Source organism: Sycon ciliatum, chromosome 4, assembly GCF_964019385.1.
Source record: "Sycon ciliatum chromosome 4, ocSycCili1.1, whole genome shotgun sequence".
In the NCBI taxonomy this organism is placed as follows: domain Eukaryota; kingdom Metazoa; phylum Porifera; class Calcarea; order Leucosolenida; family Sycettidae; genus Sycon; species Sycon ciliatum.
Window position 1 is genome coordinate 39659751 of NC_088646.1, and position 21112 is coordinate 39680862.

Genomic DNA, 21112 nt, shown 5'->3' on the forward strand with positions numbered 1-21112 from the left:
GGTCTCCATCGACTCCAGTGTCACCCTCCGTCTCCGACTCCGGTGTCCTCCGACTCTGGCGTACATCGACTCACTCTGGTGTCCGCCAGCTCTGGTCTCCAAGGGACTCCAGTGTCCTTCGTCTTCTCAGGCTTCGACGCCAGTGTCCGCTGACCCCAGTGCCCTCGATTCCGGTCACCAGGCTTTCCTGGCTCTAGCCGCTCTGCTTTGTAAGATAGCTATAGCCTGTGTGGGGCCCAGACTGAGTAGCCTTATTAGTCTATCTGCCAAAAGTTTATCAGTGTTTGACAGTAAGGTGAAAGACTTGGAGTTGTCAAGATACTGATGACTCTCTGGTAAAACTCTTTGTACCGTCTTGCCTTGGTCATGATGGGCTTGGGTTCAAAACCAGGATGGCAGGACTGTTGTAGAAGAAGAACGGGAAGAAGATTCAAGAAGGCCTTGTGACTTGTCTTTGTAGGCGCCTAGGCCTAGCGCCTCGAGCCGAATCACCATGGTCACGAATCACAAGAGAGATATCTACGTCACATGCGCACAAGCAAATCGAAAAAACCGCGCGAAATGTTTGTTGTAGAAGATGAAGAAGTCGATCATGACCACCTGGATTTTCGCTGTGTTACGAAAATTGTTGGAGCGATCCATGCTGCTTTCGTTTATTAGCTCTGGTTTGTAGCACTCAGCAGCTTACAGGAACGCAAGGCCTCTGAGTCGAAGTGCTATTGGTAAGAGATGGCAATAGAGGCCATCGGGCGGCTTGCTGATCTGCACATTGCTGACGACTTGGAAGGGAAACTGCGATTGTTTGGACAGTATGATTCGGTTCACGACGATTTGAAAACCAAAGGCCTATCAGCTCTTTTCTGCGGAGGCTCGAGTCAGTCAGTGCAGCAGGATGCTGCTGCGGTTGTAGAGGATGTCGAGTCGGATATCGACTCGATCTGTTCGGCATGGAGGCAACAGGGTCAATACGACCGGGCAAATGAGCTTCAAGCACAAGTTTCTCTTTTCAAGAAGTTGTCATCAGAAGGTACATCTGCATGTACTACCATCTACTTGTATCTGTTCTCGATTTTAGACGTGAGACATCAGATAGTGCTGAAACCCAAGCCAAGGAAATATTTCACAGAAATATGGCATGGCAACTTGCCTCTGTGAAAGATTAGCACCTACATATCATTGGAACTTGTTTTCAATGTCATAAATGTAGTATACGTAAGCTGCACACTCAGCGTGCCACTCACATACATATTCACACAGTAATGTTATCACGTGATGGCTTGCCTGCCATCCTACTGGTAGGCCCAAGAAATCGCTCTGCCAAAGTGCTTTCGGTTGAGAATTTTCTCAGAAAATTGTTGTGTTGAGGTCTTTGTCAGTCCAAGTAATGGTGAAAGGGTAGGCACTGTCGTTGCAACAATGCCCTATGCATACCCAACAGCACCAGTATTCGTAGTACTCGTCATGCTGATGATAAGCATACATGCATACGTCCTGCCATAGCAATTGAAAAAATCCACTCGCTCTGCAAGCTTGGGTTCCCTGTCAGAAGGCGTCCCCGCCTATTGGGAGCCCCCTAGTAAAATAAGATTCAATAATAATAATATCCAAAACAACATCCTAGCTGCGGCGATATCCACATCATGTTCATGTATTAGTGGAAAGTTTGCACACAAGCTACCTGGCTCTAAGGATCTTTTGCCCTTAGTGTTTTTAAATCTCAGTTGACATTTGATGACTAGTCTGTTCCCAGCGCATACCATCAAGAGTACCGGGGTGTTAGCCGCACTTTTAAATACACATGATAAGACTCGCTCCTGCAGGCTTAGACTCCGAATGCTGGAGACAACTCGACCAGCACTACACTGCTCCATGCATATAATGCATGTGTGGTGTCATTCAGCTACTTTTCACGTAGTACAATACATGATGGGTTGCATAGCAGCACGAAGCTCCTACATGTTGTCAGCTCAGAGTAGAGGACAGACGAGTAGAATTTTGTTAAAACTTCAGTCATGCTTTTCAACTTTTTAACCATTGGTAACGTCTTGTAAGTACTTGAAGTACACATACAGATACCCATTATGTTAGGATGGCCGAATCATTCAAAGTCAGATGTGCGGCTTGCATTCCGAATGTCAACAAAAGTGCAAATGTTGGGCTCGAAACGGGGCTGCGGCTGAGACCCCGGCCGGTACGGCTAACACCCCAAGCTGCCCATGCGCTTGTTGCCCCAGAAGAGATAATTATGGTCCCGATTCAAGGCTGATTAAGAAGTTCTAGTGATTGTTTGTTGCCTCTCCCATATGGTCTAGTGGTTAGGATTCGGCGCTCTCACCGCCGCGGCCCGGGTTCGATTCCCGGTGTGGGAAGCTTTCTTTTTTGTTTCACTGTATGTCTGTTGTTTTTGTATCCTTTGACGCTCAAAACCCAGGTCGAGTTTTGCGTCAGCTTCTTTTTTGTTATTTTCAAATGACGTGTTATTTTTTGTTGCTGCCATCTTCATTTTGGTCCGTCAATTCATAGTAGTGTTAGATTTTCTTGTGACCAGACGAGACCACACGACGCTTGCAGACACCAGCATGATGAGTTCCCGTCATCTTAATATGGAACGAAACAAGACTTGTCAGGAGCAACTACTAGCTGTCGTGGAGTGTGACTGGTGAACTGTTCGGGCTGGTATCCGCAAGCGTCGTGTGATCTGGTTTGGGCGCAAGAAAAGTTCACCACTACCATGACGTGTTCTTGTTAACTAACTCATTCCACTGTCTCAGTATGGACGGCATGACAAGGATATTGTGCATACTGTCTATTGCTCGCGTCCTTTGTTCGGCAGGTGCAGTGGCTGAAGGGCCGGCCATTCTTCGCTTCCTCTTGCAGCTGGGGCGGCCGGATTTGCCTGCCGATGTGCAGCGGGGTTGTGGTCTGGCGTTCGCGTACCAACGCCAGCGTCTTCAAACTCTATTGCAGCTATCCGAGGTGAGAGATACCGGCACATTTACAGTGCCATTGCTGGCAAGGTGCTGTCAACGCTGCGTGCACTATACACATTCCGGTGCATAGAAAGACAGATTGTTATTAAAGCTATAAGTATGCATCGATATACCGAGCCACAGAGGCTCAGTACAAAAGTGTGCCTCTGCGAACGGTAGTTTGGAGGTCAAACTAATTTCGCAAGCTTACTTCGCCTGCAAAGACACAAGTCCGTGAACTCAAGTCATAAGACACTTCCTTTCAGTGACCTTGCTGCGGTTGAGAGCAAACAGGATGCGGCCAACTGTGGATGGACGGAAGTGGATAGTAGTGAGTAAGTTCTGGGGACGTGGGCATATGGCGAGAGGTGTCAAAGTCATTCTTGAGGCTGAGGGCGCCGGCCCCGGTCAATCGACTGGATTTCCATGTCCGCTACAGTAGTTACAATAGTAAGTGGTTAATACTCCAGCCATTTATACCAAGAGCTAAAAGGTGATTCCTAAGGGAGTATAAACTGGCCAATAGTTATTTGGCTGCCCCCTGTATCCACTTTAAAAGAGTGTTGCATCTGACTGTTCTTCTTTTCCTTTCTTGCCGCTTCGCTGCCGTTTCTTCATGTGGAAACGCATGCGTGTGTGCGCTTCTCCATGCATTCGTGTGTGTGTGTGTGTGTGTATCTGTGTGTGTGTGTGTGTCTGTGTGTCTGTGCATATGTGTGTGTGTGTGTTTGTGATAAAAGTCCACACCGGTGTACCCAACTCACCGGCCGCTAGACTATTCTGACACATGTCTGGCCAGGACACACCAGCCGATTGCGGACTATGTGTATCGGCCCCGTCCCTACATGCAATATGACAGGTTAGTGTGGCGAGTGGCCATGTGTCTAGAGGTTCCGATAGAGCACAGTACCATCATACCTTCACTGGCCATAACATCATGACCTTGTACAGTGAAACATGTCAAGGCGACCACTTGGATAAGGCAACCACCTGTCCTAGAAGACCACTGAAACCAGGATCAAGGGATGCTATTTCCAGTCAAATGACCCTGGATAAGGAGACCACCTGGTAACAGAGACCACATTTTGAAGATCCCTTGAGTGGTCGTCTTGGACAGGTTTCACTGTATCTCTATATTGGGCTCTAATACCTGGTGCAGCATGTTCAAGGTCCTCAAATGGTACGTTACATCCGGTGCTATCACCAAAGTACATAAATGGTCTATCTATGACATGCTGTACTGAATGTTTGTTGAACCCTGCACTGAATATCGAGAAGTAAAGAAGCCCGGCCGTATTGTTGTAGAATGCTTCCGCAGCTTACGAGGCATGGTGGGAGGACGGTAGCCTTCGAAGCATGCCCTCTCTCCTTGGCTTATCAGCTGTCAAAAACATTCAACAAAACGACATGTATCCACGGCGTTCTATACGCTAGTTGTTACAGGCGTAGTTAGTGGTGTGCAATGTACACGCAGTCATGCAGTAGTGCACGAGTACATGTACATGCTAGTATGCCTTGTGTGTTGTTTGGATCAATAGCCGTTGAGTTGTAATTGGTTGGTCTGGCTGTAGAAAATTTATTTTTCATTGCTATCAGGTTCGGCCACATGTTCCTTGTGCTGCGCTGATGAGTCCACGAGAGAGTTCTATCCGCAGATTGAGTAATTGTCGGGTTATGTGTGTCTTTGTCATGTGTCCTTGCTGTGTGTCTATCAATTCTGCAGTGGTGTATTCTCCTCGCTGCCATCATCCAGTAACGCAGAGCATGAGCAGTGTGGTGAACTCTCCGTTCAAGGTCAACCTGTGGAAGACTGGTTGAAAGTATGCCATCTTAACCTACGATTATGGTTCTGTGCACTGCATGTGTGTGTATGTGTGTGTGTGTGTGTTGTTGTTGAATTTGCTCTGACGCCATTGTCCTCTGTTTGCTATGATGTCATTGTCCTCATTTTGCTCTGTTATTGTTCTCTGTTTGTTCTGACGCGTTTGTCCTTCACTTGTACAGAGTTGCTCGCGTCCTTACTGGATGCAGCAAGTTCAGGTAAGCAGTTTCATTTGTTTCATTTAGCTTGGATCGAGTCAACTCACCTCCACCATATAGACACCACATCCACCCACTTGGACTACATTGGCTGGTAGCGGTCCGAATTATTCACGTAATGTGTGCTGTCAAAACTGTATACCAGTGTGGGATATGCTGATTGCAGTTGTTGATTTATATCGTTTTGCTTGCAGCATCAGTCCGTCTACAGTGGCGATGGAAGTTTGTTTGGAGCACTCACACATGGTCAAGTTGCTAGGCTTGGCGACAAGCTAAGAATCCCGCACTTGAAGGATCCCACAGATGGAGAGGAAGCAAGGTATCGTACGGCAGTGTGTGTGTCTGTGTGCGTGTGTCTGTGTGTGTGTTTTCTTTTTTGTTGTACATTTTGTCTGCCACTCTACACTACACAAACAAGCTGCGTGCTGCATCGAGTGTGTTGCAGTTAGATTGGATTGCGCTAGCTAAACGTATGACTGTGTCGGCCCAGCCGGCTACAATTCCGAGTTTCACGCACAGGACGATCCTCGGACAACAGTGATGAGAAAAATCTGGATGCATGTACAGCTGTATATATATATACCCACAAAGTACAGTTGTGAATCACAGCAGCGGGGAAAGGTTGATATTGTCCCAGCATGCTATATGGCTATCCGTACACTTCTTCAATTACTGCACGTTGAGATTCCATCATGTTCCAAATCTTCGCCGCCATAGATGTCAACATCACGCATCAGTTTCATGTTGTTGTAGATGTTTGTGGCACTTGGGGTGGTGAATATTTTCTTTTCGGGGTGCGCAGACTCCATTGCAGCCATTTCACCAATAGCGTCAAACACCGACACTCCATTCGATTGGTGTCCGTGCTGCATTCGAAAAAGGAAAAAAGAAGAAAACCCAACCGATATATCCGCTCTGGGTCATTGTCGGGAATGATTTTGTTGATCTTCTTTTTGTTGCTTTGGTGCAAGGATGTCCGATGTCTTCAGTTCTCTGCGCTCAAGCTCCTACGATAGTTCGGCGACACTTGATCGTCTCCATCACGTGCTTGCTACTCATCGTCAGCAGTCGGCTGTCGATTCACGGTGGGTGTATTGATCATGTTGATATTACTACTTTGAAGTATTCATGCAATTCTGACTGGCACACGAAACACCACACCTTGAGTGGAGGACTGTTTGTTTGTTTGTTTGTGCACTACTGCCATATTCTTTTAGGTGCGCATTGGTACGTGTAAGCATGTTGACTGGTCCACGGAAACAAGCTGCTTTCAGCTTGATTGTAATGTAATGTAATGGTGGCGTGTGATCAGTTTGGGCACTACTGTCACAACGTTGTGTAATCTTCAGAGCGGCATGTTGCATAAAGTGGCACACTGCAAAGTGTACTCGTGTGGACTCACTCTGCCTCGGCCGTCTGTCTAGGTTACTCGGGGAAGAAAGGCCGCAGAGCGTGACGTCGCAGCCCTTTGCCAGTGTAACTGCCGATTTTTGTTGCCAGTCAGGGATATTGTTTTATCACAAAAACCTGTATCCATGGAAAGCTGAGTGAAGGCCTTGCAAAGACCAGACAACAACGGCAAAGAAGAAAAGGATGCTATGACTGTTTGTCATTACATTTGTAGAGCCACGTATCCCGGTGCGTTGCTAAACATTACCTCTTTACTGCCCCGTTCCTCTGCACGTCCTTTCTCTCGCCCTGGTTGATGCCATGTACCCGGTGCATGTGTACAGTAGCCAGAACGAGGTACTAGTAGTAGCAAGAGTACATAAACCAGAGTGTGCAACTGCGCATATCAGATCTGAAACAGCGCAGTTCGTGCACTTCGTCACCCTGATGAGGTCAGCCAAGCCGCGACTTGCGTACAGCTCAAATTTTCATGTTTCACAATCCGGAAATCAGCCAAGTTTGCATAGTTTGGACGTCCTGTTTTATTTATTTATTTATTTTATTTCACCGTCCAATGGCAGAAGCCAATGCAAAGGTTTTTTTTAGGATTTCGGTGTTTTTGTGTGACTGCGCACGCTGTGTACATGCGCTGGCAAGTAAATTCACCATGCTACTCGTGTCAAAAAACCGAAATCAGGACAAACTCAGTGACCTGTACCACCGTGACTGGTTACGCAACTATTCACCGTACCTGTGGCTTACCATGCCGTCAGAAGTGACGTACTGCACGAATTACGCTCCCACAGGAACCATCCCGAGTTGCACACTCTTGTTTATGTACTCTTGGTAGTAGGTAGTACATGTACCGTAAAGTACCGCCAGAGCGCCCCACAATCTCATCCTTTCGTGGTCGTATTGTGGAGGTGGTCTGCTGTCTGTAGGTCATACGACAATAACCTTGTACACATATTGGACGTTTTGCAGTCAATTCGTACCTTCAAGCGGACACAAGCTCCACACAAAAACCTGCCAAGTGTGACCTTAGTACACTAAGATTCCCACATCGTACACACTTCGTTGCACGATTTTCCTTTCTCTGGCTGTAAAATCAAGGTGGGGCGCTCTCGCGAGACGGGGCGCTCTGGCGAGACGGGGCGCTCTGGCGGTACTTTACGGTACATGTATCCCATGTACAATATGACATATGCTCACATAACTAAGATAGCATCACCGAGGAGCAGAGTGGCGCAGCGGAAGCGTGCTGGGCCCATAACCCAGAGGTCGATGGATCGAAACCATCCTCTGCTAGTTTTTTTATTTTTTTTGCTCATTCTGCTTTTCTTCAGGTTCCGGGGTACGATTTTCCGTGCCAAAATCCGTATGGGCGCTACAGATTTTTTTCGAGGCGCGCTCCATACGATTTTTCGGCACGGAGAATCCGTGTGAACTGGCTTCCATGCGAACCATGTTTCGTATGGAGATTTTGCGTTATCGGGTGCAGAAAGATTTTTCGCGTACAAATTTGGAACGAGAAACATCGATTTTCCGCGGGAAGTTTTGATTTCGGTACAAATTTTCAAAATAAAAAGACATAGCGCGGGAATGTGCGATCGTAACCTAGGCAATGGCGGCAAACACATAAGTTCCGTACCCCGGAACATTTCGCTGCGCGAAAACGACGTATAAAAAATCCGTAGCGCCTCTACGGATTTTGGCACGAAAAATCGTACTCCGGACCCTCTCTATTATGTTCACACTGGTTCATAGCGCCCAACTTTGCAGCTTTCTGCCAAATCCGTAGGATAGGGAAAGAGACAAATTGCCAAGCTTTCGTTTGTGCATGAAAGAAGGCCAAAGGGAAAGGGTGCGCACTTATCGAAAAAAAGGAAAAGAAAAAAGAAGCTCTTGGGTTCAAGTAAGAAAAGTCCACAATTGACAGGCTAGACATAGTTATATCAACCTCCCGGCAACCACTACTCCGCTCATATTTGTGGAAAACGGCGCCGCGAGTCCACACAAGGACCTATGGTGATTGTGGGGGGGGGGGGGGGGGGGGGCTGTGCTTCTCCAGGGCCAGAAGGCCTCCGGCGAAAACTGCCTGATCCACTGGAGTCATCCCACCACCGGGTGAGTTCTCCCACACAACGACCTTCACAGACCGGCCGAGGGAACGGGAATCATGCCCCCCCCCCCCCCTCCACCAAGATAAAGCCACGAACCATAGGCACGGAAGAGAAATCAAAACTCTCATGTCAACACAGCCTTACATGCCTTGTGCAATATATGCTCACAAAACTATGATAGCATCACCGAGGAGCAGAGTGGCGCAGCGGAAGCGTGCTGGGCCCATAACCCAGAGGTTGATGGATCGAAACCATCCTCTGCTAGCTTTTTTCTTTCTTTTTTCTCACTCTGCTTTTATTCATTATGTTCTCGCTGGTTCACAGCGCCCAACTTTGGCAGCTTTCTTCCAAATCCGCAAGATAGGGAAGAGACAAATTGCCAAGCTTTCGTTTGTGCATGAAAGGAGGCCAAAGGGAAAGGGACGGAGCATGCGCACTTATCGGGAAAAAAGAAAAAGAAAAAGAAGCTTTTGGGTTCAAGCGTGAAAAGTCCATATTTGACAGGCTAGACATAGTTATATCTCACCGGAGACTCGTAGCAACGTTCAATTTACCTGTGCAGTGCTGTGCAAACCTGGCGTGAAAACACGCACCTAAGTACGGTTGTGTGGTTGTGCGGTTCCCTAGGGAGGGTTGAAAAATGAATAAACCCGGGTCAAGCGCAATGCACCATGTGCATGTTCCAATCAATCTGTGTTCATGTCTGGTTGAAACTCGACCCGATTTGAACTCAACTAAGAGCTGGTACGCAGAAGGGACCCCCTGCAGAGAGGAGTCGATCGAGTCAGATAAGAACTCCGACCATGACCAGGAGGTAAAGGAACGGCAGCGCAATCCGCTTTGCCACCTACAACCTCCCGGCAACCACTACTCCGCTCATATTTGTGGGAAACGGCGCTGCGAGTCCACACAAGGACCAACGGATATCAATGGTGGTGGTGGGGGGGGGGGGGGCTTCTCCAGGGCCAGAAGGCCTCCGGCGAAAACTGCCTGATCCACTGGAGTCATCCCACCACCGGGTGAGTTCTCCCGCACAGCGACCTCCACAGACCGGCTAAGGGAACGGGAATTGTGCCCCCCCCCCCCCCCCAACCCCGCCCAGATGGAGCCACCAACCATAGCTACAGAAGAGAAATCAAAACTCTCGTGTCAACACAGCCTTACATGCCTGTGCAATATATGCTCACAAAACTATGATAGCATCACCGAGAAGCAGAGTGGCGCAGCGGAAGCGTGCTGGGCCCATAACCCAGAGGTCGATGGATCGAAACCATCCTCTGCTAGCTTTTTCTCTTTTTTTTCTCGCTCTGCTTTTCATCTTCGTGTTCATGGCACACAACTTAAGCAGCTTTCTTTTCCCAAATCTTTTTTCTAACCTTGCTTGTCTTTTTCTTCTTTTGTCTTTTGCAGAAGCCAATCCACCTTCGCACTATCTCGTGTCTCGGATGCGCAGGGTCAGTCTTATTTGAGTGAGGCTGGGTCAGTTGCGATGGATGCCGTCCTGGAGGAAACGATGCACCTTGGCTCGTCGACGCCTATCGAGGTGACGAGTCAGTCGCAGATCATCCATGACTGCTGCGTCGCCATGCTTGGTGTTCCATCACAGACATTCTCCTGTGATTCAGTAAGTATGTACTGCAGCATTGTGCAGCTGTGCTCATAAACCGTAGATGTTAGAACATGGGGTGGGATGCTTGAGTAATGAGTATTTCTTGTTCTTCTGTCAAGAGAGACTGAAGAGCAACAGAAATGTGGTATGAAGTGGCATATGAATTGCAGTTCTAATAGAGAGGTTCTGCAAAAAGAAAATGCGTACAAACTTTCGCTCTGTGTCATGAAGACAGAAACTTCGCACAAACTTTCGCAACTTTGGACGCGAAACTTGCAGGGAACGGAAAATGAACTTTCGTAGGAAATTTCGTGAGATCGGGTCATGGCGTACGTGCCCGTGCAAACTACGAAAATGCGCAGAACACAAAGTTTGTGCGAAAATTCGTACACATTTTCGCAAGTCCCGTCGCGAAACTTCGTTCGAATTTTCGTTTGCAGAATCTTTCTAGTAGCTGGTGCTGTGTCTACTTCTTTCTGTGGATGTCATAGTGTCTTTGTTTTGCTGTGTGCGCTGCTTCTTGTTCTCTGTCTTACTCTCTCAGGGTGATCATCTCAAGCTGGAACGCTGCCATGTGGTCGGCTTCAGTGGTCTGGCTCTTGAGCGTGCACTTTCCTCAGTTGCAACGTGGGGCAATGCTTACCGTCGCTTGCTGAGGCTAACCCGTACGGACGCTGGTAGCATGTGCCGGCGTCTCGTCACCGGCCCGCGCTCCTACACGTTGGTACAGCGTGCGTTCTGCGATGGCCTGCTGGACTATCTGCAGTGCTATCGTGCTGCGCTGCTCGATCTGTGCACTGGAGATAGTAAGTGCTTTTGTGTGTGTGTGTGTGTGTGTGTGTGTGTGTGTGTGTGTGTGTGTGTGTGTGTGTGTGTGTGTGTGTGACTGTTTGTGTGTGTGTGTCTGTGTCTGTGTGCACACGTTGCTATGTCTAACATAGCTGTTCGCTGTGATCGCTTCAGCGATGGGCATGTCTGAGTCTGAGTGTGTGTGTCTGTCTGTCTTTCTGGCTGCATGTATGTGTGTCTGTGTGCTTGTACTATGGGGAGTGAAGACCGAAAGGAATCATTCAATGGGTTTATTGGCCAGAGAGACCACTTCTACATAGTACACCACACATGGTGCCAATTTCTTAGCATGGCAAGCTGTTCGAGCTGTTCAAGCTGTTCAAGCTGTTCAATGGCACGAGTGCAACTTCGCTAATAATGACTGTGGATATAACGACAATTCACGAATAACGACAGAATTTCCATGCCCAGAGCATATTCCCATATACCTGTATACATATAATGAGACTTCGGGTATAAGGACACTTCGCGAATAAGGACACTTTTCTGATGCCCCACCGATTGTCATTTTACGCAAAGTTGACTGTAGTTCACCAGCATTGTCTTCGGTGATAAACATTTCTATTATTGTGTGCTTGCTGTATACGGTGCTGCAGAGTCGGCTTCAAGGAACATATTGTCTTTACATACGTCCATCGCACCGCTTGGTCGCCAACTTCTGTAAGTTGTATTTAAAACTGATGAGACGTTGCCCTTTTTGTAGTCTTTGGTTTGTTCTTAGTATTGTGCAACAGTCTTCAACTCTTTGTATCTCTATAGTTTCTCTTTCTGTCTCTATTCTATCTCTCCCTCTTCCCCCCCCCCCTCTCTCTCTTTCTTTCTCTCTTTCTCTCTCTCTCTCTCTCTCTCTCTCTCTCTCTCTCTCTCTCTCTCACACACACTCTCTCTTTCTCTTTCTCTGTGGAGATGTTGCTAGGAGTTTTACAGCACGTGGTATGCTTAATATGTTGTGTGTGTATGCTTGTGTGTGCTTGTATGAACCAAGGTTCATTCTTGCAGTGTCCACAGCTGCTGCAGCCACTCCGTCTGATGACCATGATGATGTACTACTTCCTGTAAGACACACACACAGCTATACTATACACACAGCTATACTATACTCACACACACAGCTATACTATACTCACACACACACACACACATTGTCATGTACAGTCCAGTCACAAGTATGAATTATTGATCACTGTACAATGGGGTATTTACTATTAGTGAGGCTGTCAGAAAAGGCACTAACATGTACTGTGTGCAGCATGTGTTTTGTCAGCAAAGATGGCTATGCCCCCCCTCCCCCATACTGTTTGCACTGTAAAAAAAAGAAAAAGAAAAAAGAGATGCAATCTATGTCACGCGGAAAAAAATTAAACCAAAATGTGCCATCTTTGCCCCACGGAAGAATTGGCAGCCAAAGGTGGTGCAATCTAGGCCTCGTAGAAAAATTGGCAACCGAAGTAAATTCTAGTCAATCTAGTCCTGGCGGAAAATTTGGCAACCAAAAGGTGCAATGTATGCCTCGTGGAATAATTGGCAACCAAACGGTACCATCTATGCCTCGGGCAAAAATTGGCAATAGATATGTGTGCGTTGTTTTCCCCTCCTTGATGCTTTGTATGTGGTGGTCTTCCCTCCTTGATAATGTGTGTGTGGTGGTTTCCTTTCATTTTTTTTTATAATCACTGGTTTGAGAGATTTTTTTCTATTTTAAATATTTTTACTTCACTAGCACTGCCCCGCCCCACCGGAAAAGGGAAAACGGGAGAACATGAAAATGACAATAGAGACCAATGGGAAGGTGGGTGCTACAGGGTAGCCGTGTTGGACTGTTAGTGAGTCTGGAGGCACTCCACTCATCATTGGTCTCAGCATCAGCATGCCACAAGAGAGCTAGAAAAAAGGGGATACCTGGAGAAAAAAAAAGAAGAAAGAACAGACGGATCCCGTCGGATCAGACGATGCCTTCCTTGAATATTTGTCTGTGGTGGTCTCCCCTCCTTAAAATGTGTACGTGATGGTGTCTCCTCCTTGATAATTTGTGCTTGATGGTCCTGCCTCCTTGATAATGTGTGTGTGTATGTGTGTGTGTGTGTGTGTGTGTATATCTCCCCTCTTTTTCCCCAGACGTGTGCCTTGCTTTCCTCTCTGTACAAGCAAGCGTCTGAACACCAGCATTCACAGCACTACGCGGCCTTGCTTCATCTCTTTGCCACTGCTTTACAACCTTACCTTCAGTACGTACCAGCATCCATGGACAACACTTGTGTGTGTCCCATTCAGCCACTGCATTTGCTGAGATTTCCAAGACTGATTCGCACATGACCATTGGCGAATGTAGTGCCGAGAGGGTCCTCGTTTCTTACAGCCAAGTAGCATTTTGTGATTTTTGTCACATCGCTGACTACTTTTGCTTCTCATGCACGTGTGTTCCCCCCCCCCCCCCCCCCCCTTCAAGCACGAACTTATGAGTATTTCTCCTCTGGCGTGGTGCTCAGCGGCTTCTGCATGGGAAATTCGTCGCTCAGTGTTAGCGATGTGATGGTGTTCCCCTGTTGTGGATGCTCTTTGCAGGTTCTTGCACCGCTGGATGGAGGACGGCAGGTGGGATGACATCTTCGGCGAGTTCTTCCTGCGTGTAGACGAACAGAGCCTGGCACTGCGAGGTTTGTGCACTACTGTGGTATTAAACTTGTCTTGCTATGTCTATTTGTGTTGACAGTCATACCTTGCAGGCCTGCTTCTTTTTAAGCCAGGTCTCTCTCCCAACTGGTCACGGGTCAGTTTCAGTACCCGTAGATCGACGGCAAACATGCCGAATGCAAGGGGAATAATTTGCTAGGTTGTCCGGTTGCAATGCGTATGCAGTGGAGAGGTCTCGATGTGGTGGGAAATGTTCTGCCCGCACTGGCGACCGTCTTCTGCGGCTCAACGTCCAGTTGACGTACATTGCTAAAGCGGGACTGTCCCACTGAGGGTGGGATGGCTTGATAGTCTCCAGTTGGGATAGTCGAAGCTTAGTTATTTTGGTGTTGTCTTGTTCCACCTGGTTTGCCTAGACAATGTTGTTAGTGGCTATCACCGTTGTAGATATAGTAGAGTCGTGATAACTACATACGTACACTGGCACTTGGTGTCTTCTTGGTAAGTTTTGTAATGCACGTTCACGCACAATTACAAGCAACTGAGAAGGGTGCGAATAGTGAGGCACAGCGATCCGTTTTCAGCAGGTGTCGTTTGAATATTTTTCGAGGCCAGTAGTTCGGTTGGTGGATGTGTATGTGTGAATGAGTGAAGTTCTAGTAACCAACCGGTTCAACGGTACATGTAAGTCTATGATCATACTACATGTACGCCCACGGCCTGGGTGTCAGCCGGCCTGGCTGGCCTTCCTTCAGCCGGCCAATATTCTGGCATTTTTTCTCTTTTTTGTTTACTCCTCAGTCACTCACACAAATTATTGTGGTTCTTTTAACATATAGCTTCCAACACCCATACCATGCCAATGCCGAACGGTGCCTTCTGGGCAGATACCATGCAGGCTGAACGCTGGTGTTATGTTTGGAATCGAAAACAATCCTGAAATGCGTCGATCTTACTTGGCACTGAATTTCCAGCTTGTGCTATATTAAAATGCTAACGCAAAGATACTTTTCTCCATCAACCACCACACCACAACTGCGCTCTCCAGCCGACCTCGACACGTTGCCACAGCACACCGCCATCAGCAAAGCGACACATCTGTTGCTACTCAATTCCGTCATACAGCTGTTTTGAGTATAAAACTCCCAGTGAAGATAATTCCAATCAATACCAGCGGAGGTGTCAGCCTATTGTGAAGAAAACAGTCCCACGCGTGTGTGGATCCATACAATAAACTGGATTCAAGTGGGTCCAGAATTTAGCGTTGGCATGCGTCCGGCCTGGCTGAGACGTAGCACTTTCAAGCCCTATTCCCCAGCCAGCAAAGCAACGTCATGATTCGGACGAGGAAGAAGGGTTTTACTTCACGTTGAACGATAGCATAGAGAGACTGAACAAAGATGAGTGAGTTATTACTAGATTGACACGGAGCGAACCTCATGATCGCTATCCTCATGGTGTGACAACACGCTCCATTGGCACAAGCCAAACACCGCTGACAACAAGTTGATTATCACCAATATGATGTTTTTATTTTTGTAGTTGTTGCCCAACCGCAGACAGCAATTCAAACCTTACTTGATTTTTACATTCGCTTTGTACCTCGCATACGCTAAGTAGGCACCATGCTGGCTCGTCCAGCTCTTGCCTCCCAACCCACCACCCCACCTTCATTCTTCACCTTTTTTCGCTGGCAAAGGACCCAGATGGGTGTCACTATGCTGTGATTCCTCACACTACCTTCAGGATTCACGCTCAGAGGGGGGGGGGGGGCAATATTATCTAACCTCCAGGCCAAGCCCTTCCATCTTGAAGTGTTTGTATCAAATACACGTGTCCAGGTGACGTAGGTCTGATATCGGCCGCATCTTGTCTAAAACTCTGAATCTTTTGGCCACCGAAAGGAATAGACTCACTAAAATTAATACCGTATTTCCCCGTAAGTTAGTACGTACTAACTTTCGAACTTAGCAGCCACATGAGTACTAACTTTCGGGGGTGGTACTATCTTTCAGGGAGTACTTTTTATCGGGGGTAAATGACACGCAGTGGGAAGCCTGCGCAACTCTAGTGTCCGTGCATATGATGTATGTACTGTACGGTGTCTGTACATGTAGGACGGGTACGAACTTACTATCTTTCGGGGGGGGGGGGGGCTGTCTTTCGGGGTGATAACCTCGGCAGTGGAAAGTGTATTTTTTATAGGGGGATACTAAGTCATTGGGGAGAACTAACTTACGGGGAAATACGGTAATCTAGCTGGGGGGGGGGGGGGGGGGGGAGGGCACACTCTCAATGGCTCCCTTCTCTATCATGCTGTGAACCAGTTACCTGGCTGTTGAGAGCTTGGGCACACCGTTGCAGTCCTTGCAGACAACGGGGGGTAGGTAGGTAGCTAGGTGGGTAGTAGGTAGGTAGGTAGGTAGGTTGGTAGGTTGGTAGGTAGGTAGGTGGGTAGTGACAAATAGTGGCTGGCAGGGTTACTGGCAGAAAGTCTAGACACTATCCCTGCACCGTATCTACTACTACTACACTGTATCTACCACCGGTCGAAGACTTAAAGTCTTGAGTACCTGACTCCCAGCCTGCAAGAAACTGCTGCAAATGGCCTGGAATTTGCATTGGAGCTAATGGTGGCGGTCCTGGAAACTCTTCCCGTTCTGTTGCTGTTGCAGATAACTACTGTTGTTGCTGCTGTACGGGGCCAACCTGCGCTTGCCCAAAAGATCGTGGTCGCTGGCTCCTCTGTATGCCGAGTGGCTTCCTGACTTCGGCTATGGCTCGGGACAGTTTGGCTTCGTCCTTCACCATGTCCAGCAGGCCTTAACCGAACAGTTTGCCTGACGGTTCCGGCAAGACTTCTGCGTTCTCCTTCAAAGAAGGTCCCGTGTCCTGGAGAATCTTCTCCCGCCGTCCCATCCATACCGACGTGCCAACCACTGTCATCAATACTCTGGAACGCTGAATGGCGGGGAGCACATCCGCAGCTGACTATGACACCTCTGCCAGGGATGAACCCTCTTTTTGGAAATCCCTTTTGGTCTGCCCCAAGTTACACTGTGGTCTTGCGGCATCCGCTACGCCATTGAGGACCTTATATCAGGATGACTCCACTTTCCGCTAGTCTCTCTTTGAGGCTTTCAGAAGGCTATGGATAACGCTATCAATGGAGGGTGTACCAAGTATTGAATCCGGACCAGACCTTCTGGTCTAGGCCAGTTCTTCATAATACACTCGCGCTCATCCTCGTATAGACCACGTCTCAGGCTCTTACTGACATAGCTCATAACATCCCCATCCGCTTTGGAGAAGCTCGAGGTTTCATTTTTGGTCGGATCCAACAGAAAGTCAGTTGTCAAGCAAAACAATTGAACTACAATTGGTAGAGAACAAGCTGACGGCCAACACACAACATGGCGAACATGATATTCGCCCAGGATCATCTTGTCGATGAGCGGGACGAAGTGTATGCACTCCAGCTCTTGGCAGTTGGGCTTGTCATGACGCTTGCACGGATCACTGTTGCAACGAACAGCGGCAGATGACTGACTTCTGGATCTTCAACTTTTCCAGACCGTTTGCCTTCAGGTCCCGGAGCTCCTCCTCAAGGAAAGGAAGAAGCTCGTCACATAAGTACGCTTGACGGGTGATTCAATCTTGCTTTCGTCATGAAGACAATGCACAGTTTCAGTCCTGGGACTGCTATCAGTTGAAATTCATCTTGAGCTCGCTCTACCTTGAGATACAGATTCATCTCTTCCGGCATGGATGGCCTCTTCACTGGCGTTAGTGGCCCCTTCCTTGCCATTGATGGCCCCATCACAAGCATCAGTGGCTCCTTTATGGACAAAATCGGCCAGGGTAAGAGCCTCGCCTGAAACGGGCACTCTGAGTGTTGTCGACATTACCATCATAATTGAGAAAAATAGCTGAGCAGAATGTAAATCTAATAAAGCAGGAATGGGCACAGACCCTGCAGGGGATAACAATCAACCTTGCACATGAATTGAGCAGTGACCCCCTCCCCCAAACACGTGACAGTTACTTCAGTACAAACGTCTTGTGGCAAAGAATCCGTTGAATCTTGTCAACTCTGGGATCTGGATGCAGACCCAACGAAATGATCACAACAGTAGTGTGACGTACACTGACTGCATACTCGTAGCTGTGGTCACGACTGTGTGAATAGCATATACATGTCGTTGCATGCGGTAAGGATTGGATCCTAGTGCGTATACCATGTACAGTCAGACCTCGCTTTTAAAACCGCCCACATCCGTTTTCCACAAAAATATCTAGATAGGCGAGGTAGCCGGATAACCGAACACTGGTTATGTTGGATGCACCGCGCATGCTGTAAATCTGTAACCAGCTATTTTCTTCCGGATGGCGAGAGATCCGGATAAAAGAGGACCGGATAAGCGAGGTCTGACTGTATAAGAATAAAAGATGTTGTACGTGTGCGCCATAATACGTAAGTGCCCTTGTGGAGTCTGCGTGGACTCGTCTCGTGCACGTGATCTGGTGAACAATGCACAAACGCATAAGTTATGCGCATGCGCATGGTACCAGAGGCAGAGACTATCATGCATGGACTGGTATAATAGAAGCCTTGTTTGTTTCCTTGCTTGATAGGTTTTAAACATGTTTTCGAAGTCGACGACATGTTACAAGGCGAGGACGCACACTGCTCCTGACTACAACAACCATACCCCGGTTGGCAGAGTCCCGGTCTTGCGACCATTTGAACCGTATGGGGAAAAAACCCCGGTTCGGACCCTCTTTATTCCAGGGGGCGGTGGTTGACTTTTCCCCATACGGTTCTAATGGTTGCAAGACCGGGACTGCCAACCGGGTTATGGTTGTAGTCAGGAGCACTGTGCATCCTCGCCTTGTAACACCAGGGCCGCTGGAGTCGGTACGACTGGTACGACCATGGCCGTACCACTTCTGGCGACCGGTGGTCACCGTGCAACGCTCAGAAAAGCAATAAAAAAGTTTCGAAAGTTGGAGATTTTTCCAGCGTCTATCGGTGCTGTGCTGTGGCACGATTCATGGTTAATTTGGCGGAAGTTGCAGAATGCTGGACTTGCTGTACAACACTCGGATGTTCAAGATATGCACCAGGGGTGTTTTCTATTGCATGGACTGATTCCAAATTTTTCTAACACGGGGTTCCACCCCTGCAAGGGGCTCTGCCCTTTGACCCCCGCAGGGGGACAACCCCAGGGCCCCGGCCGTACCCGTGACTCCCCACTGTGACAGCCCCCAACGGCCCTGAACATGCTGTCGACTTCGGAATCATGCTTGTAGTCCGGCTCTGCCTCTACTTGTATCGGGCATGGCTATCAGAAAGCACATGTCTGTCGCTGTGAGTGAGCGCCAGTGCAGTGCGGGCAGTGGCACTGGCAGTGACCAGTCGGGGAGATGTCCTATCTAGGACATCGCACTCTGAATGAGTCTGATTGGTTACCTGTCCCAGAGTTGTCATGGAAGCGTCGGTCGCGCACACGCGATGAAAAGAAGTGCTGCGTGAGCATTTCTGAATGTATGTGGAGGATGCACGATCGTAATGGCGATGGATTTCTTTCCGAATTGGTCAAGTTTGAGGGAATAGGCGGAGATTATCAGACATCGGCGGGGATTGAGGTAGTGTATATTCGATTCTCCATCGAATACCCGACCGAATGGCCGTTTTCGTTTGGGGATTTCATGTGGGGTTTCTCGTGGCCACGCGGCGCTTCTTTGGAAACGACTGGTTCCAATTTTGAATATTTTGCCTTTGGAATGTTTCTTCACCATGTTCACGCCCCGTGCGTTCATTTCGCCCCAAACCTGGCCATGCAGAGGAGGAAGACGAGCCAGCAGGCGCTAGGCCCGTAAATTACTGCCTGGAGGATATTATTTGGCCAAAGCTTGCTGTTGGCGATTTTGATTTCTTGGATACGACAGCTCTTGGCTAAAACTGGACCTTGGACGGTCTTTCTTGGATATCAACCCAGGACGTGGTGGTCATGGACGTATCGCCATCGCTTTCAGCCAGATCCTTCTGCTGCCTGAAGCCAATGGCGAAAGTAAAAACTTTATCGCAGCAGCAGCTACTGCTCTGCTGAAAGTGCGAACACAAATTGCTTCGCCAATCCTCTTGTGCACTTGCAATTTTCAATGTGACCAAAACGATTCGCTTGCCAGTTCCTTTGTCCAGGCGTACTCCACAACGAGGAAAATAAAATTCGTGAAGGTAAGAGGCAAGATACGAATCTCGACTCGCTTGAGGCAAGCTGCCAGGAGAACGACAACCAATAATAATTACTTTTGAGACGAAAGGCCTTTGTTGCGTTTGTTTTGAGTGCGACATGTTCATCTTCCTCGGACGCGACACAACGTTTTGAGTCACGTGTCACGATTACTATGGGAACAGCATAGTATGTATGCTGGGGCATGCTGGGTTCCGTGATGTCCTATCTAGGACATCACCAGGACTGGTGACTCACTGCACTGAACTGCACTGATTGTTGTTGAGTGTTGAGCAATCTGCATCAGGTAGTGTCACTGACTGTCAGGACTCAGGGAGCGGCGGTCATGTGCTCTGGTACGGTGAGATTGAGCATGTGACAGCTACAGGTGGTGACCAGGGAGCCCTACACATACCGGTATGTGTAGGGCTCCCTGGTGGTGACCAGATTTATGAAGGCAGCTGATCCATGTTGGCATAACTACGAAAGCCTGTTCGGCCACTATAAAGCTTGGATGCAACAGCATTACTGGAGGAAGCCGTGTGAGATTCACTTCGATTTAGCTGTGTGCGTTTGCATACTTTGCACCCTGCTTGGTTTGTGCGGTTGGTCTGCATACAGTGTGTGGTTCTTCTACTTCACTCTTCAGTAGTGCTGCGTCTCGAGCTCCTGTCATCGGTTGAGCCTCGCTTCGCTTTGTCTTTCCCCATTTGAGTTTGCTCGTGCGTGTGCGTAGAAGCTTCCACTCGAGCCTCCTTGTGTGAAGGAGCTGCTCGTTCTTTTTCTTTATATTTGTTTTTTGTGTTGTTTGGTTTCATCCTGTCCTTCTCGCCTATTCGGAGAATTTCCATCTTGTTCAGGATCAGCAGCAGTTCTTTGAAAAGGTTTGGTCATTGTTTGCCAGACGTTCTTATTTTGGAAGAAATTGTCAATCTCTTGTTTCCCTCCCACCCGTCCCTACTGTTTACTTGATCGTTGTGTGTTTTCCCTGGTTCTGTGCTGGTCTGCTTGTCCGCTTGCTGAGAGATCTTGTTTCACTACTCTTGTTCGGAACCATAAAGTTTCGTTGCAAAGGATTTTATTTCGCCAGTGGCCCTTGCCCTTGGCCTTGGCTTGTCTTTCAAGAGTCAAGACTTCACTTGATTGCTCATGATTGATGGCACGTGCGGAGATCTACTCGTTTACACTGTACATGTACTGAACACTATGTCCGGGGAGCCACTGACTGAGTCTGTACTTGACTTGTGGTAGTGCAGTGTGGCAGGT

At 48.2% G+C, this 21112-nt stretch overlaps 1 protein-coding gene and 3 non-coding genes across 4 annotated transcripts in view; all 4 read left to right on the forward strand.

Annotated features, from left to right (window-relative positions):
* Positions 1-511: 511 nt before the first annotated feature.
* Positions 512-21112, forward strand: part of LOC135816119 (gamma-tubulin complex component 6-like) — a 51806-nt gene continuing 31205 nt past the window's right edge. Inside the window, exons 1-13 of the mRNA XM_065329495.1 lie at positions 512-1027; positions 2834-2976; positions 3710-3828; positions 4693-4789; positions 4974-5009; positions 5204-5328; positions 5981-6094; positions 9932-10145; positions 10675-10936; positions 11576-11639; positions 11965-12034; positions 13095-13204; positions 13542-13633. Of these exons, the coding sequence (XP_065185567.1) occupies positions 730-1027; positions 2834-2976; positions 3710-3828; positions 4693-4789; positions 4974-5009; positions 5204-5328; positions 5981-6094; positions 9932-10145; positions 10675-10936; positions 11576-11639; positions 11965-12034; positions 13095-13204; positions 13542-13633 (1744 nt within the window). The 5' untranslated portion in view covers positions 512-729. The remainder of the gene's footprint in view (positions 1028-2833; positions 2977-3709; positions 3829-4692; positions 4790-4973; positions 5010-5203; positions 5329-5980; positions 6095-9931; positions 10146-10674; positions 10937-11575; positions 11640-11964; positions 12035-13094; positions 13205-13541; positions 13634-21112) is intronic.
* On the forward strand, positions 2298-2369 carry Trnae-cuc (transfer RNA glutamic acid (anticodon CUC)). The gene has a single exon. It is a non-coding gene; the product is annotated as a tRNA-Glu (tRNA).
* Trnam-cau (transfer RNA methionine (anticodon CAU)) lies at positions 7635-7706 on the forward strand. The gene has a single exon. It is a non-coding gene; the product is annotated as a tRNA-Met (tRNA).
* Trnam-cau (transfer RNA methionine (anticodon CAU)) lies at positions 9733-9804 on the forward strand. Its single transcript has one exon. It is a non-coding gene; the product is annotated as a tRNA-Met (tRNA).